We start from the raw sequence: 27,847 nt of genomic DNA, 5'->3' as shown, positions 1-27,847 counted from the left end.
AGAAAAGAACATGTTGTATATGCACTATTTTATTTTATTGAACTAATATTAGTTAATTGTAAAAAAAATAACTATAATATTATTTAGATAAATATAACAAACATGTCATACCATCGTATTGAATTAATAAAAGAGATAACATAAATAATAAAATTTTAATATTAAAACATCATTGAATTTAGAAATTTAATAGAAATTATTATTAAAATTAAATAATTATAATTATAATTTATTTAGTTACACTCAACGATATAGAGTTTCGGATTTAGGGTTTTTTTTTTTTTTTTTTTTTTTGAAACGATGGATTTAGGGTTTACGTATAAGATATATCTAAAATGAGGAAATATAATTGAAATTTAAAAAATATAATATGGGAACCGTAATTTTTTAAAGTATGAAATTAAAAATAGAAAATTCATAAAAAAAAAAAAGAGAGAGAAAAAGTCACAATAAGAATATTTATTTATTTATTTCGCTATGTTTCTTTCACCATAAAATGAATTAAAATTATGGGCACGAGGAGATCAAGTTATCTTCCACATCCAACAATAAATAATATTAGTAACTTCTTTTTTTTTTAATATTTTAAAATATGTTATCTTCTTTCTCTCTCTCTTGCTAAAAGTCTTAAATTTTCTTACATATGATAATCCATTTGATTTAATTCCACAAAAAGAACAATGGTACGCTATTGCACAACATTACTAATCTATTGAATTATATTCAAATTAGCAAAATTAATTATTCGGATGTTTATGTTGCTATAACCTCTTACATATCTTGAAAATCATATGATGTATTTATAAGAAAAATCACTTTTTTTTTTTTTTCATTTTCAAAAGTACTTAAAAATTATTCAAAATCGATTTTCTAATGTAGGAAAAGTCAAATACATTTAAAAGTAGAATTTTTTTTGAAGGATTTAAAAGTATAAAATTAAACATTGGATTGATTGTAAGTGATGAAAGATATATTTTTGAGTGATTTTAAATATGACGAATGTGATTTTAACTATTTCAAAATCTCTATCAAACATGCATTGAAATAACGATAAAAAGAACCCACGAGTTCTTGAATTGTTAGGTTTATGTCATGTCTAATAAATCTATGAACTTCAACAAATTTTTAATAGGTTCATGAGGCTTTAATAATTTTGTGTAATGGGTTATTAAACTTTAAAAATGTTTAAAAGATTCTTAGACTTTTAATTTTAATTCGGATATATTCTTGACATATTCAATATTTTTTAATTATCTCGGATCTAGAAATGACAAAAGAAAAAAATATATTATATCTAATAAAATAATACCAAAAAATTATATTAAAAATATTTGAGTGCATTCGAAGTTGTACCCAATTATCAATTGTCCAACCATAGTCTATCACCAGACAAACTCTTATTTGAAGATTTTGTTGTTATGCTCCAACCACATATCAGCACCAATGATATTGCACCAGAGGATGTTCTTTGTTGAGTTTTGTGATGGGGAAATCAACTGTTCCAATAGACCTTTTAGAGTAAAATATAAAGACAAAATATAACTATTTTATAAAAATATCAATTAGGCCAAAGATCTATTAGGATATAAAATTAAAAATTTAATGACTAAGCAAACACAAAATTAAACTAACAGAGACAATCATATTAAAATATTTTAAGTATAAGAACCTATATAACATATACAAATAAATCTAAAAGGTTAGATACTTATTAGAGACTAAATTTATAGTCACTTAATATTAATAATCATAGTTGGCCTAACTGGTAACTAGCAAGACTTATTAGGCCTATTGAGTGGCGATTAAATAACCTTGGGAGAAATAGGTAGGCCTTTGAAGGCGGTTAAATAACCTTGGGAGAAATAATAAAAGCAATGGTTAAATAAATATTTAGGGGATATTTGACTTACTGACTTTATAAGTCGGTACTAAATAATTCAACTTCACGAACTTCAATAGTGTTTACTATTGAAGTTTGCATATTTATCGAAGAACTCTATCTTCTCCTCTTTCTTTTTTCTTTTTGCACGTTTATTGAGAAATTTCATCTTCATAACTCTATATCTTCAATACAATAAAAAAAACGTTAGGATGACTCGACACTTGTAAACCTGATGTTAAACAAAAAGTACTTACAAGTATTGTAACATCAGAATACTAACAATAAAAAGACAAGTATATGAACACAGAAGCTGGTAACTTAGTTGGAGGATAAGCCACCTACATCTGGTGGACAGTGTGTCCAGAAAAGATAATCTATTAATATTAAAGAGTTAAGCAGTTTACAACGTAGTACTACAGGGTCACTATAGTGAGTCACATAGAGCTCAACTCACTGACCATCTAGACTCCCGCTAGATGTGAGACTCCCTCTCAGGTATACTTAGGCTCCCCTAAGTTTGATAATATTAGTATTGACCACCTCGACTTCCAACGATGAATGAGACTCCTCTCATGTTGATATCTTTACTTAAGTCAGCAAACTCCCTTCATTGATGATTCTTAGGATCACCTAAGATGTCGAACTTCTCTTTCGATGTTGAATCTTAGGCTCCCCTAAAACTGAGAATCCCTTCTCTTTTGTGTTCATGTTGAAATTGTTTGTTTGTGGCATTTGAATGCGTTTTTTGGAGTGGGGAATCGGAGAATTGGAATTGGAGTTCCATGTGGTCGTTGAAATTTAATGTTTGTTGGCTTGAAATTTGTTAAAATCTTGTCTTTGAAAGTTATAAACAAATGAAGAGAATGGGTATATTTTGTTTGCATTTGGGTTAATTTGCTTAAAATTTGTTAAAAACTTGTATGTCAAACTTCTAAAGAAAGGAAGAGATTGAGTTTACTTGCTTTAAATTTAGCATTTGGATTTATTTGCTTTAAATTTGGATGGAGGGGAAACTTTCTTGTTGGATTTATGTGTTGAGGACAATGAAGCAAACTTTGGGTTATTGAAGGTTCTAAACAAAATGAGGAGAATGAGGGCAAATTTGTATTGTCGAAAGTTCTAATCAAATGAGGGGATGAGTTTATTTGCTTTATAGTTGCTCTTACCGTTGCAAGCGATGTAAACATCAGAAGGAAGCCAACCACTTTTAGGAGATAGAATTAAGTTGTGCTTTGAATTTTGATATAATGGTAGCAACTGAAATTAGTTTATATGATATAAAGAATGTTATTTATTTTTTTTATTATTTTGAAGATAGGGGATAGAATAAAGTTGTGCTTTGAATTATGCTGCTATCATGCAGTTATGGTAACAATGAAAATACTTTGTATGATGCAATAAATGTAATTTTTTTTTTTTTTGTTATGGTTTTGAATGTGAAGATTAGAATAATATTGTTGTTCTGAATATTAGGTTTGATTTTTTTTTTTTTGTGTGTGTTTTAAATATGAGGTGAGTTGTATTGTTATATTGAATGTTGAATTTTGAATTGTGAGTTAAGGATTTTTGTGTTATTGTTGTTTTCAATATGTTAAAGAAATGTGAATTAATGATTTTTGTTATTGTTATTGTTATGAATGTGAGTTGAGAATTGTTAGTTAATTATATATGTGATGTTATTGTTGTCATGAATATGTGTTAAAGAAATTTAGTTAGTGAAATTTGTATTGTTCTTGTTGTTTTGAATATGTGTTGAGAAATGTGAGTTAAACATTTGAGTGAATGCATATATATATATATATATATATATATATAAAGAAGTTTAACTGGTATTTTAATTATAATCTAAACTTTGTATTATTTTTTTTTTTTACAGGATCAATGTTATGTCCGTAACTTCACAGCCAAGCAGGATTGAAATATTTTTATGTCAATATTATGTCTGTTAAACTTAAGTGTCTCTCTCTCTCTTTTTTAATCAAGATTCATGTTTTTGTTATTTTTAGTTCATATATCACTACAAGAAAACATTCTTTTCCCGATGTTTAAAATCGTCAAGAAATGGTAAAAAAAACGCATGGGGAGATCAACTCTCGACGACTAAATATTCCTCGGGAGTTTGGTCGAGATATACCCTTTGGGAGATCATCACCCGATACGCGTATACACACCATCAGGAGTTAAGATAACTTTTAGTGCCTAATTACAATGTCGGGAGTTTATTTACTCCCTACAAATGTAGACATTGTCAGGAGATTTAGAGTGATTCAGAAACTCGATTTCTGAAATCAAATTCCCACCATTGACTAACCGTCGGGAGATAATAATACTTCAAAGGAAAGATAACTAATCTCAACCCATCCCAGACAACATCCAAAATTCATAAACTTCCACAAACAAACAAAAGTCATTAGATGAATCTTACAATCCTACAAAACAAAGAAAATCAATAACTTCCAAAGTTACATGTTTCAATCTTAAACTTCCACAAACACACAAAAATCACAAGTTGAACTCAAAACAATAACTAATCTCAACCCACCCCACACAACATTCAAACTTCATAAACCTCCATAAACACACACACACACAAAAAAAAATCTAAGTTGAACTCCAAAACAAGTATAACTAATCTCAACACACCCTATACAATATTCAAATTTCATAAACCTCCACAAATACACAAAAACTCCAGAAAAAAAAATCAAAATCTAGTTGGTTTGTTACCATAACTGCAAGATAGCCAACAATTCATTAGCATAAAGCTACCAGTAAGACATAACTACTTTGCTACCATAACTATAGGATAGTAACATATTAGCCAACTAGATAATGGTGTAATCATACCTAATTCGGTGGTCTTTCTCTCTGTGATCGTTGTTGGGTTTTATGCCCTAAAATTTGTAGATAGTAAATGTTATCAATTGACCGTCATCAATAAAGAGTTATTGATGTTAATTCAATAGATGTTATTGATTGTGTTGTATTCTATTTTGTCTTAATAATCCTAAATCCTCTAAAACTAACATTCAATGTTGCCTTATGAGTCTTGAACTGTATGTGGAGGCATATAGGTATCAATGTTCAAGAAATAGCCTAAAGGGTCTATAGTATAGGGATAAGGCTGGCTACCTTATCCTGGTGAACTAAGGATATGACCCACTTTGTATTTAATACAAACGCAGTGATCCAACGCATTCATGTAGGTGACACGCAACTGGAGGTATTTTATGCAATGAGTTTGCATAAGATCGAACCGTGAAATAGTGACCACTAGATGTAACGTCGTTAACTAGTTTGGTTTCTATTTCAATTGGATGACCTAGGAAACTTAATCTTAATCTTGAGTGTATTATGACCTCCTATTCATGAGAGATTGTCTTTTGATTTGTATGGGTGAGAATGGCCAATTTGGGGACAAAACCGAGTGAAGAGCTGGGAACATAATAATACAAGATGGAATTCACTCATTTCCAACTTCAGGATAAATAGATAAATATTCCCTTAAGTGGTGTCTCTGGGACTTGAACAAAGGGTCTTACCCTCTCATTGGCCTGGGAGGGATTTCTGTTTATTGGTTTGACCATAAACACGTTGTTCATAATAATACAAGATGTAATTCACTCATTCCCAACTTCAGGATAAATAGATAAGTATTCCCTTAAATGGTGTCTCTGGGACTTGAACAAAAGATCTTACCCTCTCATTGGCCTGAGAGGGATTTCTGTTTATTGGTTGGACCATAAACACTTGTTCATTAAAGGAGCACTGATCCTTAAGAATATAGAGGTAACCGGAGAGTAAAATGGTAATTTAACCCAGTTTGTGTTATGGACACTCGTGAAGGACTAACTTGCTATTATTGGTCTATATCTGTAGACACAAAAATATATCTGCAGTAAGAAAAGTGCAATTGTGGGTCTTTAGTGTGGAGTGTACCCATATTTAACGAATATTTATTAATTTGGTTAATGAGTGTATCCAATCAATCTCATATTGTTAGAGCTTCTGATATGTAGGTCCCCTTATTAATTCACTAAAGGATATTAAAGAAGAATGATTTATTGTTCAAATTAATATGAGAAAATTATGTATTAATGTGATTAATATGTAATTGATTATGGGTGTGATCTATAATTCAAATTAAGTTGGAGAAAATATTTGAATAAGATTCAAATATTTAATTCAAGTGAATTAGATTCATAAAGAATTAATTAATTAAATTAATAGAGAGGTGATGCATATACACATACGATGTTTATTTTTATATATATGTTAAATTGAATTTAATGTATAGTTGGTTATTTAATTAATGTACTAATTAATTAAATAAATGTTATTTAATTAAGTACAAGGGTAAATGGGGAAAGACTTGGAGAAGAGGTTAACCCACTCATTCTCTATCTAAATTCTTTTTTATGGCCCTTTTAGGGCAATAATTGATTTTGGTGAGATTTACCCTAGCCACTAAAACACAATTCCTCTCTTTACTCTCTAAGAGAAATCTCTCTACCTTTTCCTCTTCCAATTAGCTGGATACCACCCATTCTTCTATTGGAATTCTTGAGAATAACAAGGCTATTCTTGTGGTCGTGTACAAGTTCAATTTAGGAGAACTTTGTGCCAAGATAGAGAGAATTTTTCGTGGAGCTCGGGAATCTTCAAGGGTAAGAATGGTTCTCTTTTAGTTTCCCTTCTCCAAAGCATGTCGTTTCATATGTTTATCCTTCATATGTTATGTTTTAGAACACTGTTTTTGTTTATTCAAAAATTAATTTTCAAGATGCAAGGCGTTCACACGCTTCCGCTTGGGATTTATCCCTACAATTGGTATCAGAGTCAATTTCTTACCTTTGTCCTTCGTATTCTTTAAACAAAAATTAGCTTAGAGGTGGATTTTTAAATCTACATTTTGAATGAAAGTTTACAAGATTAGATGTTTTCAATTTTGTCATTTAGGTTACTTTATGTGATTAAAATGTAAGGGCCCGTTGTATCTTTTGCTTTGAGTCTATAAGTTGATGTTGATGGAAAGAGCAAGTGTTGTTAAAGAGATTAGGAAAATGGAGGTTTTCGGGGAAAGTTCAGAGCAAAAAACACAAAAAAGAGAGGCATTCTACCATTTAGCGTTGCAACGCTGCAAGACGAGGCGATATAACTGATTTGTAGCATCGCGACCCTCTGAGTATGTGACGTGAAGGAACCATTGAAGGCCTTGAGCGAAAGCGGGATCGGAACCCAAAATTCCAAATTTACATAACAATAATTTTACAGCAAACAAACAAGTAAATATGCATTTAAATGAAGAACAATTCATTTACAACATGCCAAATCAAATTTACATAAGAGAAAATGGATTTAGAAACCTTTACCTTTGAACACCGATCTTCAAGAAGAATTCCTCGAACCAAAAGGACACCACCACAATGTTTCCACTGTATTCTTTGGATGAGAATACAGGAGGTGTGAGCTCTGTTATTTTGGATGAGGAAGATTTTGAAAGAGATGAGAGGAAGAAAATGGGGAAGCTTGAGAGGAAAATAACATAAAACCTCTGTAACTTTTCTTCAGGAGGAAGAAGATGATTAAGCAGAAACAAAAATTGTTTCCTACTCTCACGTTCTAGAGAGAAAAATGGAGAGGAAGTTACAACTTCCTCCCTAATATTGTTTTTAAAAATGAAATTAATAAAACAAATTAATTTTAATAACAACTTTAATATATATTTATATGATAACAACTTTATCATATAATATTTAATTAAACTATATGTTATATCAAATAAAATATATAACCTATAGTTTAATATTATATCCAATATAATATAACCTATAGTTTAATTCTCTTAACAATGATATTTAATATAAATCTCATTTATATTAAATTTAATTATATGAATCCAATTCACATAATTAATATTTGAATCATATCCAAATATTTAATTTCTCTCATATAAACTTTATATAATAATGTATCATATACATTATAGTAATTCTATCATATATAATTAAATTAAATTAAATTAACTATATCACATATAATTAATTCCCTCAATCAATTTGAACAATTCAAATTAATCCAAAAAATGATTCTTATTAATTTTCGTTGAGCTACAGAGAGAACCTCATGGTCCTGTAGCTTGGAGCTCTAATGGTACGTGAATAATTAATTAAAGTTCTTTAATTAAATTATACACCATCCATTAATCGTCGGTCATTCCACTAAAGATCGACAATTGCACTCTTTACACTACAAATATATTTCTATGTCCACTGGATATAACCAGTCAAAAGTACGTTGACCCTTCACAAATTGCTCATAAGTATAGCTAGGCCAAAATTACCGTTTTGCCCTTGTAGTTACTTCTAACTCTTTAAGTGTCATTGATCTCTCTAATGAACAATAAATCATAGTCCAACTATGACTAAACCCCTCTCGGACCAGGAGAGGGTGTGGCGCCACATTGTTCAAGCCCCGGAATCAATTCTTAAGAGAGCAATTTATCTACTTACTCCTACCTCGGGGAAGGAGTGAATTTCTTCTTGTGTAGCTGTGTTCCCAACTCCCCAATCAGACGAATTCCCAAGATGGTAGGCTTGTTGAGTCGACAATCTGGCTACTCTCACCCATCCAAATCAAAGGACCGCCTTCATAGGTAGGAGTTAACAACTCACTCAGGATTCAGGTCATGTAACCTATGGTCATCCTGGTAAAATGTAAGTCTCTATTATGAACGGTGTTATATAATAAGACTAGTCATTTCGTAGTCCGGTCTTATACAAACTCTTTTGTATAGAATATCTCCACTCACATGTCTCCACATGAATGATCAGGATCAAATCATCTATAAAGCGGGTCATATTTGTAGTGTCACAAGGATAAGGTATCCAGCCTTATTCATCTACTACAGATCATTTAGGTTATCACTTAAATATGATCCACCTATATGTCTCTACAGACATGTTTAAGCTACAAGATGACCTTAGATGTTAGTTTATTGGTTTATGGATTAATGCAACTAAACGTCAAATAAAACATCACATATTTTATTAGATAAATAAGATGTTTGTACAATACAATTATAAACTAAAGAACCCTACAAGATTTAGGGCACCAACTCCAATAGACTCCAACAGCGTGCGTAATAAGGAAGTTGCGGAAGGGCTGTTTTTTTGTCCTAATTTGTCTTTTTTTTTTTAAATTATTTTTAGGATTAATTAATTAAAATGATATAAAAGTTATATTAATTTAATTAATTAATTTTGTTTTAGGGTGCCAAAATTGGTCTAATTTTTGCTTTTTAAATTAATTTAATTGTGCATTAGATATATGTTTAGATTAATGTTTGAATTCATATTACATATTGTATGTCACATAGATTCAAAAATTTCCACCTTATGATAAACATGTCCATGCATCATAATTAAATATAACCTAGATGCATGATCAAACTAGCATGCTCATGCATTATAATATAAGTGTTATGTCATAAGGATATATGATCACATTAAACATGTTCATGCATCATGCTATGTTATAATTGTTATAATGAATGGTAGAATGATGTATGTGAATGCTTGATTTTCATGTATGATTAATATAAGTATTATATTTATCAAATGAAAATAGAATTTGCAATGAGCATGACATTATTTAGATAAATATAATTGTTGTAGTTAATAAATGGCATTAAATGCAAATTTATAGGTTTTAATAAAGTATTAAAATATAAGTGTTATGTTTTTAATGAGATAGATTCAAGTCTATAATTTAAATTAATTTGGAGAGAAATATTTGAATGAGATTCAAATATTTAATTCAAGTGAATTAGATTCATAAAGAATTAATTGATTAAATTAATAGAGAGGTGATGCACATAAAAATACGATGTTTATTTATATATTTACATTAAATTAGATTTAATATATAGATGGTTATTTAATTAATGTGCTAATTAATTAAATAAACGTTATTTAATTAATTAAGGACAAGGATAGATAGGGAAAGACTTAGAGAAGGGGTTAACCTACCCCTTCTTTATATAAATTCTTCTTTATGGCTCTTTCAAGGCAAGAATTGATATTGGTGAGATTTACCCTAGCCACTAAAATACAAATCCTCACTTTACTCTCTAAAAGAATCTCTTTACTTCTTCCTATTTAATTAGTTAGATACCACCTATCCTTCTATTGCAATCCTTGAGAATAACAAGGTTATTCTCGTGGTCGTGTCTGAAGGAGTAATGTAACATGCAATGGAATAAATCAGAACCAATAAGTACTCTAACTATATTTAATTTGAGTTTTAAACATGGTATTCAAGTGAAATTCAAAGAGAGCTTGTAGAAAACATTACCTTTGAAGACTTAATCCACGAATTCAGCAGTAATACTCCAAGATTGAGCTTGAAACTTCAACAAGACTACCACCAAGATCTTCTCTACAAAGCTCAAGAAGGAACATATGGTGGAAACACTCAAATCTAGCTGAATTGGAGAGGATTTTGATGGGTTTTGAGAGGGTTTTCAATTTTCCAACAATTTAGTTAAAATTCCAGAAAATCTTCTTCCATTTCTCTGCATGCAGTATGTATATATACATCAAAACATGCAGGATTATCAAGCTGCATGGAAGGCAGTTCCTCCTTGAAGAATTTGATGGAAAATGGTGAGTTTCCACTTTAAAGAGATAGTAGATTTTTCCCAAAATTTAGAAAAATCCACTTTCTCTTTAATTTTGATTTCAAAATCCATTTTCCTAAAACCAATTTTTGTTTTAAATACAACTATTTTATTTAAATTTTGTTTTTATAAAATTAATTTATATAAAACTAGTGTTATTTTAATTAAATCTTTTAATTAATAGAAAATCAATTTAAATTAATAAAACACCAATTCCAATAATATGATTCAATTGCATATTTACTCATAATTTAAATATACATTGATTCTCCAATTTCGTCTAATTTCAACTAAATTAAACGTTTTTAATTGTATCAAATACAACAAATTGAAAACCTTAATAATTGAATTTGAACATTTCAAATTCATAACCCTAATTCTAAAATTCATCCAATTCAATACTCAATTTGTTATTCCAATTTAGGAGCTAGTAGAGGGACAAAATGGATCTACAAATCATGAGCTCCAACAATTTGAAATTAATCAGTTAAACTCTTTAAACCGAATTATTACTATTCGTTAACTATCAAGACGCACCACTATAGCTCAATAGTTGCACTCTTCTCACTACAGATATATTTCTGTCCATTTCGATCATAATCAGTAAGTCGATCCTTCACAAGTCATTAGTATTTATAGCTGGGTCAAAATTAGCATTTTACCCCTGTAAATACATCTTGCACCTTAAGGCTCCCACTGACCCTCTATTGAACAACTGATTTGTAATACCATTTATAAATCATATCCCTCTATACTAAGAGAGGGCAAGACCCCGTTGTTCAAAACTAGGCATCAGCACTTAAGAGAACAACCTATCTGCTAATCCTAAGTCGGGTAGGAGTGAATTCCATCTTGCATAACTATGTCCCCAGCTATTTACTCGGTCTTATCCCTAAAATGAAAGGTTTAGTGAGCAGTGTTATTGGACTACTCTCACCTATGCAGATAAAAAGATAATCCCAAAATAAACAAAAGTTCATAGTTAGATCAGGATTACAATCGTGTTATCCTAGGTCATTTTAGCTTGAAATAATCAGTTTTAACAGTAAACGGTCATTATAAAGAAAAGTGACTACTTCGAGGTCCACAAACTCATTGCATAGGATGCCCCCACTCACATGTCTTTACATATGATTTGTGGATCACATCATTTGTATCAATATACGAAATGGGTCGCATTTAATAGTATTACCAGGATTACACCCAACTTCATCCATATACTTATAGACCATTTAGGCTATATACTATAACTTGATCCTGTTTATGTCATCACATAAAGTTAAAGTATTCATACTATAGTCATGGATTCGTTTACTGGATTTTCATTATAGAATGCAATATCAATGTCTTTATTAAATAAAAACACTCAATAATATTTTATTGATAAATAGAAATGTTTAACACAAAATTTACAAACTGCGAGTTCTAGGACATTCCTAACAGTGTCCAAGTTTGATTTAGAAGAAGTTCGTGCCAAGATCGAGAGGATTTTTCGTGGAGCTAGAGAATCTTCAAAGGTAAGAATGGTTCTCTTTTAGTTTCCTTTCTCCAAAGCATGTTATTTCATATGTTTATCCTACATATGTTCCGTTTTAGAACACTATTCTTGTTTATTCAAAAATCGATTTTCGAGATGCAAGGCGTTCACACACTTCCGCTCGATTCGATCCCTATAATCGTATCATATCTTCAATCATTTTTTTCGTTTCTTCCATTTGTCTTACATGATCCTCTCTCATTTGTTTTTTAACGTCTTTAAGTTCATTAATCTTCGATTGAGACTGTTCAACATTGGATTTCAATTTCCTCACCTCCCTACTTTCTATTCCTTGAGTAAATGATGAACTCGATGAGCTGCTACCCCTCATTGACTTAGGTTTAGGGCCTCAACCTAGGCCTTTTACATAATCGGGTCGTCTACCCAAAACCGTCTCACAAATTCCATCCCCTGTTAGTGGTTGGGAACCTTCTCAAGTTAGGTTGGATTGTAATTCTAACATTTGTTTTTGCACATATTAATTAAGTGTGTAAGTACGAGTGACAACTTACAAATGAAAAACAAAATTAAATACTACTACAAAAACAGTGTTTCTTGACTTTTTGTAAATGTCAATAATCACTTTTCTTGACGTTTTAAAAAATGTCAAGGAAGCCAGTGTCAAGAATGTCAATTTTCTTGACATTTTAAAAAGTCAAGAAAAGTGACCCTTGAAATTTAAAAAACTTCAAGAAATACTGACACTTGACATGTTTGAAATGTCAAGAATATGAGTGTTCTTGACAAGGAAAAAATGTCAAGAATATCTATAATCTTGACAAGAAAAAAAGGTCAAGAAATTTGCTTGTGATTTTTTTAAAAAAAATTGTAATGTTGACGTTTTTACCTATAATTGCTCCTGTATTTTGATCCAACAACCACATTTGATATATATAAATCAAATAAACAATACATGCATTTTCAATCTTATATATCAACCAAATTTTTACCAATGTCACTTTATAAAAACTTCACTTCTTTAACATTGTCAATATCACAACCTCATAAAGTTTTTCTAAGTTAAAAGAATATGGAAAACCCCATATGAACAATTCTAACATTATAATCAACCCCATATAAACAATTTCAAAAGTATAACAACTATCAACCCTCATATGAACACATTTCATATTGTACAATCAACAACTCCATCCCCTCTGAGAACAATTAAAAAAAATTATACTATCAATCTTGTATGAAGTAATCCTAGCTAAATCTTGCTCACAATGCTCCTGCCTCCACAAGAATAATGTAGCCCACCTTGAACTCATCACTTTGAGCACCTACATCAATGAAATAATATACAAAAACTATAACATATAGATTGAAACTTTATGACTCCATGAAAAATTTTGTAAGTTAATTAGACGAATATGGACAGACCCATATGGGCACTTCTAAAACAATATAAGAAACATAATTCTTACAGTGAACCAAATATGAACAATTTCAAAACATATATTTTCAAACCTTCTATCAAAACTATCCATCTACCCACATAACAACTATCACATGTACCAATCCAAAACTACCTTTAACATTGTATTATGGTAATTAATTTTAGATCACCTCTTGAAGGAAAAACAACTAGACATAATAAAATAAAGCCCAATAGCTCAAACGTCCACAAATTACTTTTTACGAAACTAGAACTTTTCTCATAGCAGTACCTTGATGTCAATAAAGAACCACTTCGTATAAAATATCCTACAAATGATACAAACAAATATCCCCAACTTTGCTCAATACATCAAGATCAATGTAAGATATCCTACAAAAGGGAAAGTGCAAATGACTTCAAATAAACCAAAATTGCATTTAAACCAAGGAGGTAAATCCAACTTTTGAAATGGTAATCAAGCCATATTTAAATGTGTGACTTTCTAGATAAAACGTATGCAACATACCAATAGCAATGTCAATAACTTTGAAAGTTATAATATCACATGTAGATCAAGAATATACATAAAAGATTAAGCCCTAACTTTGAAAGTTCAAGCCTCAAACCAAGAAAATCAAGCCTAACTTTGAAAGTTCATGCCTCAAACCAAGAAAATCAAGAATTAAAACCTAATCTAAACTAAATCTACTTACCTCAATGAAGAATCTCTTCAAGATTGATGGAATAAAATCAAGCCCTAACTTTGAAAGTTCATGCCTCAAACTAAGAACAATATGAAAGAAGAATTTATTATGAGATTCAAGAATATACATGAGAAATTAAGCCCTAACTTTGAAAGTTCAAGCCTCAAATCAAAAAATCAAGCCCTAATTTTAACAGTTCATGCCTCAAACCAAGAAAATCAAGAATTAAACTTAATCTAAACTAAATCTACTTACCTCAATGAAGAATCTTTTCAAGATTGTGGAATAAAATCAAGCCCTAACTTCAAAATTTCATGCCTCGAACCAAGAACAATATTAAAGAAGAATTTATTATGAGATTCAAGAATATACATGAGAGATTAAGCCTTAACTTTGAAAGTTCAAGCCTCAAACAAAAAAAATCAAGCTCTAACTTTGAAAGTCCATACCTCAAACCAAGAAAATCAAGAACTAAACCTAATATAAACTAAATCAACTTACCTCAATGAAGACTCTCTTTAAGATTGATGGAATAAAATCAAGCTCTAACTTAAGTTCATGCCTCAAACAAAGAACGATATGAAAGAAGAATTTATTATGAGATTCAAGAATATACATGAGAGATTAAGCCCTAACTTTGAAAGTTCAAGCTTCAAACCAAAAAAATCAAGCCCTAACTTTGAAAGTTCATGCCTCAAACCAAAGAAAACCAAGAATTATATCTAATCTAAACTAAATCTACTTATCTCAATGAAGAATCTCTTCAAGATTAATGGAATAACAAAGATGCATCAAAGGGAAGTGAAAAACCAAGAAGAATAGTAGAAATTTTGCAAGGAGAAGAAAGAAAAACAAGCAGTTCGGCTGGAAAATTTCTTTTAAATCTGTCTTATAGCATTGCAACTCTATTGAGAGCATTGCAACGTTGTTTGCAAGGCGCACTATTTTTTCGTCAATACCCGTAGTGTTGCAACGCTGTTTGTGTGAGGCGCGCACGTCCATCAAAATTCGTAACGTTGCAAACACTGCCCTGTATATTCTAATATTTTTTACGTTTTAAGAACATCAAGAAACCATTAATTGAACTTGACATTTTTAAAACGTCAAGTACAATATTTTCCAGAAACCTCCGCTTTTTTAAAACAATTCTTGACGTTTTTTCTTTAAAATAACCTATTTCTTGACATTTTTTTTTTCATAAAAACGTCAAGTATTTAAAATTGCAAATGTCAAGAAATGTGGTTTTTCTTGTAGTAAAAATAAAACAAATTGATTACATGTGCATCCGCAACTGCCTGGTTCACAAACTTCCCATTTTTAGAGTGTGTTTCTTTAAATAGGTCAACGCATCCTACTTCTCGACCTTGTTTTTCCTGCGGCTCAGATTGAATTTGTAGGAACGACTTTGATCCGCCTAAGTAGTCGAACGATAATCTCGGTATTAATGGAAATGACATAATACCTTATGTGGGATCTTTTTACCCTTGCCATCATTAAGTTTGTACCGAGACTCACCACAAACTGGATATTATTATAAATCTGCAAATTCTTTCCAATACAATACACAATCGGATTTGCACGCATGAATAGACTCCTAACCTAGGCCTATGTCACGCAAATTTCACTTAGCTTCATAAAAGAAAGTAGGTATGGCGGTGCCGGCTAAAAACGATGCTTTTAACAATTCTAACAACATGTCAAATGATTTGTTACTCCAATTGTTTAGAACTTTGATAAGCATAAACTTCACTAAAAAGTTTAAGGACGAAAATTACGAACAACCAGGGTATAGTTTATAACGTGCTTCAGCCATTAAATCATCAAATAAGTTTGTGGTATCTCTTTCTTAACCATCAGAGGACATCTCATTCGCAATCCCTTCTTTATTTGCATCTCCATTTTCAATTGGAACTTGTAGATTGTTTATAAGATTCAAAATTTTATTTCATTCAACAACTTTACACTCTATGTTAGTTTCATCTTCATTATGTATTGCATAAGTTGTATGTCTTTCAAAACCTCTAGATAAGTTGACTAGCTCTCCATGATATATCCATTAATAGTATGAGGGGAATATTCCATATGTTAATAGATGTTGCACCATATTCTCTAATGACTCCCACATTGAATTCATACAATTCGTGCATGGGCATCTTGTTCGTCCAGAATCATTAACATGAAATTTTGTCACATCTAAAAATTGGGATACTTCTTCTCTATTCTCGACCGATAACTTATTTCTAAATTTGATTCATTCTTTATTTATCCTTAAAAATAAACCTTTTAAATCTTAACAACGAAAACTAAATCATTATAATCTTAACTTATTTCTAGATCTATGAATTCTAAAAAATGTCAAACATGTCAATGATTTATTAGACATAAAATTAACATGTCCATGCCTTATTAGATACTAAATCGAAAGTGTATAGATTAATTATAAATTTTTAAAAGTTCGAAAACATATTAGATATAAAAACTTACTAAATTTTAATCTATTCGACACAAGCTAAAAACTAATTTTAAAAATATCCCTTCACAATCCATTTTGACTTGATTCTATTTTTTTTACCTTCTATCTTATGCATCCATTATTGACTATCACAATAAGTTTGTTGATAGATATATAAACATAAATCTATTACAAAGCAGTGTGAGCTTTATAATTTTTGAAACATTTTTAGGACTCTCTCTATGTATCTCATACTATATTTTCTACTAATTATGGCCATAATACTATGCGACCTAAGAAAATCAATCCATAGAAGTTTACATATTCAATTTGTTTCTTTACTTCTCAAAATTTTGTTTCTTTACAAATTTCATTTGTAGTTCGACAGACATTTCTTTATAAATTTCTTTACAAATTTGTTTATTTACTTATCTAAAAAATTCAATTTATTTAGGTTTGGAAATATAAATTTTAACTAACAAACCAACAAATCAAAATTTTAACAAGTATTTTTTCACACAAAGTAGCACTTTAAAAATGAGAAGAAACTTACCTCTCAACAGAGAAGGAATCAGAAATCTCAGTGGAGAAGCAAGCCAATAAGAAGGAGAAGATATGAGCAGAGACGTGACAAACAAATGGACGACAGAGCAAACAGAGGGAGGCGAAGGACGAATATCTGAGAGGCGAACGATGAATGAATAAGAGGCAGACGAAGCGAGGGAGGCGAAAGATGATTTGCTAGGGTTTGAAGAAGAAAGCAGATTTACAATCGATTTGCATATCTGGGGTTTGAAGACCCAACTCCCAACGTTTTCTTTAATGGGTCAAGAGATAGGTCCAAACTCTCGAGAACTTCCAACGACAACAATACGACGTTGGGAGTTATCGATAACTCCCGATGTGCCCTTTATGTAGTCGGGAGAGATCCTCTCTCCCTACAATTGATCTCTCGGCAGTTGTTTTAGGCATCAGGAGAGACTATTTTTCTTGTAGTGGATCTTCACTATCACAACCAATAAAATTGTACATTGAACTATATATATATATAATAAAATTTAATATTCTCAATTTGATTTGATTTATGTTTATTAAAAAAAAATAGTGAGTTTTAGAAAAAAATTTACATTGTTGTTTGTCAAAATTAATGTGGAGTTACCAAAAAAACAAAAATTGAGCAAATGGTAGAACTTATAAAACTAATCAATAGCCTAAAGCATTTTAATTAAGGTCAATATAAATACAACTCGACAAATGTTCGTCTAAGGGTAAAATTGGAATGTTCAAAAAAAAAACAAACAAATTAATTGTCAAGTATTGGTATAACCCCCACACATTCTTCAGCCACTTTGATCCCTATCTCCCATAATTTCATTCATAACAAGCCTTCTAGACCTATTTATTGTAAGTAAACACAAGTATATATGTTGTTGAAGATCCTTCATTTGCTCAACAACGGCATCATCTTCTACAACAAATTCCTTCAATATCTCACATCTTCGGCTGCTTCTAATACACATCTCACACACTGCCCTCAGATGCTCCACCTCCACGTCGAGCCTCGCCGCCATCCGACTCAACGTGTCCAAATCATTCATTGTAATATATGTCGCCCTCGCTGCAATCTCCATTTGTCGGAGAACCATCTCCGACGAAAAAACAACCTTATAATCTCTCCTCTTTTTCTTCTTCAATAAACCTACAAAGCAAGTGATCAACCCCGGCGCCGCCACGATGCCGATGAGACTGTGGAAAGCCAATAGTAGTAGAGCCACCAAAACCGCCGCGTTTGATATCAAAAAACAACCTCTGGCGGCTCTCTTCCATATCCTTTTCAACCTGTTTTACAATATGAGTAAATGATTAAACACGTGTATGTTGTCGATGATATCGAATAATTGATATTTGGGATAGTAATTGTTAGTATTTTATCTACTAAATTATATTTGGATTAGTATAAATAGAATAATAGAAGTATAATTAATTGGTTAAATGCCGATAAGGATGGAATAGGTCATATATTCTCTAAAAGCTCTAGACACATCAAACAACAAATATTAAGGTTAAATTACAAGTTTCATCTTAAATTTTTATACTTATGAAAATAATTAAGTCCCTAAAATTTATTAGGTGTTTAATAGATAAAATTTTTAATTTTGTGTATAATATATTAAAAATGTCAAATAAGTTTCTAAACTTTTTTTACATATTCAACATTCTTTTTTTAAATTAATTAATGAATCTATCCTATAAAATTAAAATTTTTATATCTGATAGATCATCAAATTTTTAATTTCATTTGTCTAGTAGATTCATGATTTTTTTTTAAATGTCAAATAGGTCTAGAACCTAGCTATTACTTGTAAAATTGAAATTTCTCAAACCTTATTAAAATCAAAATTAAAATTTAGTTTAGGATTTATCATAGACTTGAATTTCAATATTTATGGACCTCTACGAGACACAATTAAAAATTCAAAGACTTATTGAAAACCTTTCCAAATTCAAATATATATTATTTGACAAAAACTTAAAAGCTCGCTTAAAATTTAACTCACGTTTTAGAATATATAGAAATCATTAACTAAATTCAACCAATAAACAAAATTTTTAACTAGACCGTAAATTTACCATAATTCATTAGCTTAAGCTTACCTCAACTCTCTTCGAATTTCATTCCGCTTGCATGTGAGTTTTTGAAGCAACTCAGAATGAGATTCATGCAACCTAAGAAACTGGCCATCGATGTGGGCGAGAATAGAAAAATTAGGGTTTTTCAGTTGACAAAAAGAAGACAACAACATTAACTGATCCTCCCTATAAACGAGGCCACAATTATCGTCGTCATCTGCCATTAAAGCCGTTGTAGTAAGCTTGGCAACTCTATTAACAATAATGGCATGGTTGATTCTAGTTTGATGCAAAGCTTGAAGAAGAAGTTGACAAGATTTGAAAGCTTCAAAACTAGCATGGAAATATTCAATTAAAAGATGGTGAACATGGCCGCCATTATTGCAGCTCTGAAGAAACACATCTTGGTCTGGTTCGAGAAGACATGACAATAATGAAGATGATGATGTGTTGTCTTTGTTATTGTTGGTTGTTGTGAATTCAACGTAAGAGTTTGTTCTGAAGGCTGCTTGGTATTCTTCGTTAAGGTTTAACTTGTTGGACAAGGCATTTCTAATGGCCTTGTTCTTTTTTAATGATGACGATCTCTCTGTGTGACCAAATCAATAAATCAAATAGGGATAGACACACATGAAGATCAAAACCCACAAGCAAAAATTAATTATATATAGGATTCAATTATAAGTTTAGTTTATGAAGTCTTTAAGTTTGTGTATATATATTATTTGGTTTTTGAATTTTGATAAGTGTCCAATAAGTTTTGATTAATTTTCAGTTTAGGCACACTTGGTATATTATTTTTTAAAAAAAAAATTAGTGGATTAAATTTGACATAAAATTTCATCTTATGTCTAATGAGACTCTAAGGTCTTATAACCATTTTGTTTTTTATTTTTTGTTTTTGAAAATTAAACCTATAAATATTATTTTCACCTCCAAATTTATTCCTTTATTATCTACCTTTTACCAATTATTTAAAAACCAAGCCAAATTTTGAAAACTAAAAAAAGTAGCTTTTAAAAATTTGTTTTTGAAATTTGGAATTTAGTTAAGAATTCAAGCATTGTATTTAAGAAATATGCAAATCATCGTAAAAAAATGAGAGAAAATTGACTTCATTTTCAAAAACTAAAACAAAAAATAAAATGATTATCAAACCACGTCTAAATTTTTAATTTTGTGCGGAGGGTGTGAAATGGTTTTATTCAATGGAAAATACTTAATTATAGTATATTTTCAAATTTTTTCAAGACTGTTTTTTTCTTTGTTTTCCGAAAATATATAAATGGTTTTGGAAAAAAAAAATATTTGAAAAATATATAAAAAAAATCGGAAGTTCAAATGTCTCTAGTCTCTACTAATATTAGAACAATAAAAACTAATATATATATATAAAGAAAACTCTACTTTCAAAATTGTCTAAGCATGCATATATGTCTTCCTGAATAATAGAAAGTAATTTTCAAACATTTTAAGTTATTGTTGATATCTATCTTCTTCTTTATTATTTCAGGGGTATCATTATTGGATATTAAAAAAAAAAAACTCTTAAAAACGATGGTTGATGTTAGTACAAGGCTTCATACTCACAAAATCTTAATATCGATGTCGAACTCTTTCATTGATCGAAATATTTTGAAATTATATATATTCCATAATGAATGATCACATATATAAACCAAAGAAATAATAAGGATTTGGTTATTTCTAAAAGTTAAGGTTTTAGCTGACCTTTGAGATTAGAGATGGTAGATCTGAGGCTGGTCCATAGAGAAGTTTTCATCTTGGGGAACACATTAACAGAAAGAAGAAGAAGAAGATATAAATTTTTTTTAAAAAAATGTAATTATTATTTTGGAATTGATGTGTTATATATATATATATATATAAGGGTTTTGATTTGGTGTAATGTGTTAAGAATCTTAAGATAGGAGAAGTCCAGAAGAAAAGAAGAAGAAAGCCACGTGGCAGATGGATATTTAGCCTTTGGCTGCCTCCCGTGGTTATTTTATCACTTTCTCTACACGTTATCGTCCCTCACACGCACCACCCTCCGCGTCTCCTACACAGCCGCTTCTTTCCCCCTTTCTTTTTTTATTATTATTATTATTTTTTTTTAAAGTTAAATTTTGAGAATTTTTTACAAATAAAAAATATCAAACTATTTACAAAAATAATAATAAAAAAAATTAATAGATACCGATACACTTCTATCAATATTGTTGGATTTTATGTCCTAAAACTCGTGATTTGTAAACAATAAAACTTATTCTAAAAATTCAATAAGTTGTTATTAAATATATGAAGCGCTTATTTCATTTTAGAAATAAATACAATAAACTAAAAGATCCATGACTATTTCATAAGTACTTGATCTTTATATGAAAACATAAAAGTGGATCAAGTTCGAGTAAATAGTCAAAATGATATATAGTATATGAATAAGGTTGGGTGCCTTGTAACACTATTGGATGTGGCCCACTTTGTACTTGTTACAAGAAGTTGTGAAGTGCTACAGACAAAGTGATCTTAATTTGTACATGTTATGACATGAGGAATGTAGGCATTCTGTGCAATGGGTTCGTACAAGATTGGACCACGAAATTTATAATGTTGTTCACTATTTAAGATTGACTATTTCAAAGCGGTGACCTAGATAACTTGACTTTAATCCTGAGCTAACTATGAACTCTTATTTCTTCGGGATTATCCTTAGATTTTCATAGGTGAGGATTGGTTCAACAGCGCTGGCTCAATAAACCTCCATTTCAGAGGTAAGAACGGGTAGATAGCTGGGAACATAGGGTGTAAGATGGAATTCACTCCTACCCACTTCAGGGATAGTAGTGAGGTTGTTCCCTTAAGTGTTGACTCTGGGTCTTGAACAAGGGGCCCAACCCTCTTATTGTTTCGATAGGGACTCGGTTTGTTGATCGGATCATAAACCAATTGTTCATTAGACGATCAGTGGGACTTAAGGAACAAGAGGTAATCTCGGGAGTAAAACATATATTTGACCTAGTCGTTATTACGAACAACCTGTGAAGAGTTAACTTACTAATCATGGTTATCGAGTGGACATAATATATCTAAAGTGAGGGGAGTGCAACTATGGGCTTTAGTGGAGTGGTCAATTAGTTAACGAATGGGGTTAATTTAGTATAAAGAGTTTAGTCAATCAGTCTCAAATTGTTGGAGCCCATGATCTGTAGGTGCACAAGGTCCCCCTACTAGCTCGTAAATGGATTAGCCTTAGAGTAGCTTGATAAGTTCATTTGAAACGTTCAAATTACAATTAAGGTAATTAGTAATTATATATGATATAATTACACGTTTAATTTTGGAATTAAACAAAATTGGAGAATCAATTAATATCGAAATATGATTTAAATATTAAATTCATGAATATAGATTCACGTTGGTGGAATTTGTGTTAAAATTAATTTAATATTTGATATTAAATTAATTAGGATTAATTAAATTATTTAATTATTTAATTATTATTAATTTTATTAGAAAATTAATTTATGAAATTAATTTTATAAAATTAGTAAAGTTTTTTCAATTTGGAAATCAATTTGAAAATAAAAAAATTGAAAAAGTTGAATTTGGAAAAAGTGGGAGAACTCCACTTTCACAAACAAGAAACTCACTCAATATCCACTTTCTTCTTGAAGTCAATCTCCAAGCATGAGTTGTTCCTCATGCATCAACCTATTTTCTATGATGGTCTTGCAATAAATAGAGAAGATTAAGTTGAGAATCGAGGATGCAAAATTTGATATAGTTGTTGAGTTTTGTTGAAAACTTGAGAGGCTGAAGAAGGTGTTGTTCAACTTGCATCGGTGAGCTTCTTCTCCAAATTCCCTTCATCCAAGCTTATCTTGAGTCCCACAACTCAATCTAAAGCTCCAAGAGAATAGTAGGAATGCCTTGAGGTGGTTCACAAGAAGACTTAGAGAAGATTTGCAGCTAAAATCGAGTTTCAAGAGGTTCTACAAAGGTATGTTTTGAACCCTTTTATTATTGTATGAGCATGCTTTATTTATAGTCAAAATTAATGAATTAGAATGCTTATTGATCTTGTTGCTTCCGCTGCATGTTGATATAATCCAACAAAGATCTATCAATGATATACGTATATAAATTTCTATCAACCTCTATCAATGATAGATTTCTATCAGTTTCTATCACTAATAAAAACTAATAGACTTTTGTTAGCGTCTATTAATGATAGACTTATATCAATTTCTATCACTGATAGATGGTGATAGACTTTTATCAGTGTCTACCTGTGATAGACATTGATATCACAACTGTGATTAAATTTTGTTATTTGTGTAAATATGTTTCCTTATTTTTCAATTTCTGAAAATTCTCCTTGAATTTTTTGTCGACAAATTTGATATTTTTATATATTTATGGATTTGATATAGACCTAGTATTGTGTAAAATTATTAAACATATAAATAAGTAGCAAAATTTCACAGATTTTATTATAATATATAACTTGGTGACATTTTAACTCAATTAAAAAGTGTGATATGGTTTTTTTATTTTATGTTTTATAATTTTTTTCATAACTTTATATTCACATATCAACATTTTTTAAAATTGAGATCATTACATTTTCATCGACATCAAGGAGACCAACTGGAATTCAGATAAGTTAAACTTAATTTTGGGAAATTGATAAATATAATTTTTTTTTGTTGTAAAATTGAGGAGCACAACTGGAATACGGATATGGAGAAAATATAATATAATAATATATTTATATAATAATAAATAAATAAATAAAATAATTAAAAGCATAAAATAACTAAAATTATAAAATTAGATAACATATAAATTGAAGTGGAATTCTCACCAATGTATATATCTCTACAAAATCCACAAATAACCACTTATTTATAGGGAATTTTGGCAAGTAGGAAGTGACACATTTTGACACTATGTATAAATGGTTGAAGGACATATAGTGTGATAATGAGAAAATGACACTTGGCATTGGACACTAAGCATGACACTAATGGGCATATATTATTTTTATATAATATTTATAATACTCCCCCTTAAATGCACTATAATACACAAGGTTTTTTTTTGTAGGAGAAGAACTATATCTAACTAATAAATTTAATGAAAATACAATATCTGGTCTTGTATTATTAGCAAGATACATATGTGCACTAATTGCACTAAGATATGGTACTTTAGGACCAAGAAGTTCTTCATTATCTTCTCGAGGTCGAAATATATCTTTTTTTATATCCAATGAACGATTCCATTGAAATATTCAATGGATATGTTTTGTCCATATAAAATTCTTTCAAAAATTTTCTCAATTTGCAAACCAAGGCAAAAAAAAAAGATCCGAGATCTTTCATCTCAAATTATTTCTTAAGATATCTTCTATTGCCTTTGAAAGCTCTTCAAAAGTTCCAATTATATTCAAGTCATCAACATATACAGTTATAATAGCAAATCGATTGTGATTTCTTTATAAAAACACAGGGACATTGGATTATTTTGATATCATTCTTTCATAAATATCCACTCACGCAATTGTACCACATCCATTATGATTGTTTCAATCTATATAGTGATTTATGTAACTTTATTGAATACCATTCCCTATTGATGTATATGTTTCAGGTACATTAAATCCTTCTAGGATTCTCATATAAATATCATTATCAAGAGATCCATATAAATATGTTGTGATTATATCCACAAGATGCATATCTAAACTTTTATACACAGTCAAGCCAATTAAATATCTTAATGTAATTGCATCCACCACCGGAGAATATGTCTCCTCAAAATCAATACCAAGTCTTTGTGAAAAACCTTGTCCAACTAGTATTGCTTTATATCTTGTGACCTCATTTTTTTCATTTCTTTTCTTCACAAATACCCATTTGTATCCCTAGGTTTAACACCTTCAGGTGTTCGGACTACATGTCCAAAAACCTAACGTTTTGAAAGTGAGTTAAATTCTGACTCGATTACTTCTTTCCACTGAAGCCAATATTTTCTATGTCAACATTTTTCAACAAATTTTGGTTGAGGATCCTCATTTTTAGATATGATATCAAGAGCAACATTATATGCAAAAATGTTGTCAGTAATTACATTAGTTTGATTCCATCTTTTTTCTGACATGACATAGTTTATTCAAATTTCATTATCATCTTTAGATATTTCACCTTCCTCACTAGTCATGTCCATGATTTCTTTATGGGTATTTACATCCTCAACCAAGTCTTCTTGACTATTAATTATTTTTCTTTTTTGAGGATTTTTATCTTTGAAACCCACTGGTCTACCACGCTTCTGGCGTGTTCTAGACTCATTAGTGACAACTTGTTGTGTTGGGATATCAATTTTTTAAGGAATATTTGCAACTTGTATATGTGATTTAGTTACTTTCTTTCCATCTATAAATGCATATGGTAATTAATTTGCTATATTTTGCAAATGAATTATTTTTTGAACTTCAAATTCACATTGATCTGTATGGGGATCTAAATGAGACAATAACGATGCATTCCATGTAATTTCTTTTTCCAACTTCTTAATTCCTCCCCCTAATGTTGGAAAATTTCTCATTAAAATGACAATCAACAAATCGTGCAGTAAATACATCACCCATCAGGGGCTTAAGATATTTAATAATTGATGGGAAATCATATCAACATATATTCCTAACCTCCTTTGATGACCCATCTTAGTGCGTTGTGGTAGAGCAATTGGAACATATACTGCACATTCAAAAATCTCAGTTGGAAAATATTTGGCTCATGACCATAAGCTAATTGTAATGACAAGTACTTATGATAAGCTACTGGCATAATGCGTACAATTGACGCTGCATGCAAAATAACATGTCCCCATAGAGATGAAGGAAGTTTGGCTCTCATAAGTAATGGTTTAGCAATTACTTGCAAATGTTTTATAAATGATTCTGCTAAACTATTTTGTGTATGAACATGAGCTACAGGATGTTCAACACTTATTCCAATTGACATACAATAATTATCAAAAGCTTGGGATGTAAATTCACCAGCATTATCAAGATGAATGGTCTTAATCGTATAATCAGGAAATTGTACTCTTAACTTAATTATTTGAGCAAATAATCTTGCAAATGCAAGATTTCGACTTGATAATAAGCACACGTGTGACCATCTGCTGGTGCATCTATTAATACCATAAAATATTGAAATGGTCCACTTGGTGGGTTAATGGGTCCACATATATCACCAATGAATTCGTTCTAAAAATGCAGGTGATTCAATCTCTACTAGCTGGTGATGGTCTAATTATCAATTTTCCTTAAGATCTAACATCATATGATAATTTATTAGATTGAAGAATCTTCTCCAGTGGGTGTCCATTTGAATTCTCAATAATTCTCCTCATCATTATAGATCCTAGATGACCCAATTGGTCATGTCAAATTATAAATATGTCTGGATTCATGAACTTTAGGTTCATTGTTGCATATGTTTCAATTACTCGTACATGAGTATAATACAATCAAGAAGATAAAGCATGCAATTCTTCCAATATACGTTTTTCATTTGAGACAGTGGATATGATATATACATATTATCTTAATATCAATCTCAATATGATAACCATTGTAATGTATATCTTTAAAACTTAGAAGATTTCTCTTTGATTGACTAGAGAACAATGCATTGTCAATTGTAAATTTTGTTCTTGTTTTTCCAAAACTTTCGATCAAATTTGCAGAACCTGATATTGTATTTACTTTTGCTTTCAGCATTGTCAATTTAGAAAAGTATTTTTATTTGTAAGTATTGCATGTGTAGTTGCACTGTCGGTCAGACATAGATCTTCTTTGCTCAGTTTTTAGTCATCCAACACATGAAAATGATCCATGTTTCTTCATTATAAGAAAATAACACTTAAAATATACAAAAGTTACTAAAAAAACATGAAGATAGATAAAAGAAAACAACAACATTAAGTCTAAATATTCTCAAAGTCAAAAGAAACACTTGATGTGCCACTAACTGTGTCAATCTTCTTTTCAGAAGATTCAATGAAGTCTGTCACATCCAAATTTGTCATATGGAATGGGTCAAATATGTCATTATCCTGGTATGCAAAATTTGCTTCCATATTTTTCTCTTTTTCCTTTAGGGAGGCTTGATAGAGGTCAACTAAGTATTTTGGCGTATGACAGGTACATGACTAATGTCCCGTCATTCCACATTGGAAGCATTTACTTTCAACACTCTTTGAACTTTTATCTTGTGGAGCTTTTCCTTTGTGTTCATCATTTTGTATAGTTCGTTTGAAATTTAAATAATTAGAATGCCACCATAAAAATAATTATTATTTCTTCCTTTCTCACGGTCACAACCTCGATCGCAACCATGACCTCAACCACGATTATTATTAAAATTCACAGCATTCACTCCAGGGAATGGTGTTGTTCCAGTTAGTCGAGATTCATGATTTTTCATCAATAACTCGTTATTTTGTTCGGCCACGAGAAGACATGAAATTAATTCAGAATACTGTTTAAAATCCTTATCTCGA

The 27,847-nt window shown here is 30.3% G+C and overlaps 1 protein-coding gene across 1 annotated transcript; it reads right to left on the bottom strand.

The window, feature by feature from the left end:
• Positions 1-17,827: 17,827 nt before the first annotated feature.
• LOC120075479 (UPF0496 protein At1g20180-like) lies at positions 17,828-21,123 on the bottom strand. The gene is made up of 3 exons (XM_039028904.2): positions 20,999-21,123; positions 19,292-19,856; positions 17,828-18,475 (listed from the first exon to the last, which is right to left on the bottom strand). Exons 1-3 carry the CDS (start codon positions 21,048-21,050, stop codon positions 17,977-17,979), a joined length of 1,116 nt encoding a protein of 371 aa, XP_038884832.2. The 5' UTR covers positions 21,051-21,123; the 3' UTR covers positions 17,828-17,976.
• Between the last annotated feature and the right edge of the window lie 6,724 nt (positions 21,124-27,847).

Source organism: Benincasa hispida, chromosome 4 (genome assembly GCF_027475165.1).
Source record: "Benincasa hispida cultivar pf3 chromosome 4, pf3_genome.v1.1, whole genome shotgun sequence".
Taxonomy (NCBI): Eukaryota; Viridiplantae; Streptophyta; class Magnoliopsida; order Cucurbitales; family Cucurbitaceae; genus Benincasa; species Benincasa hispida.
The sequence above is the reverse complement of the archived record's forward strand: the minus strand, read 5'-3'. Positions and strand labels throughout refer to the sequence as shown.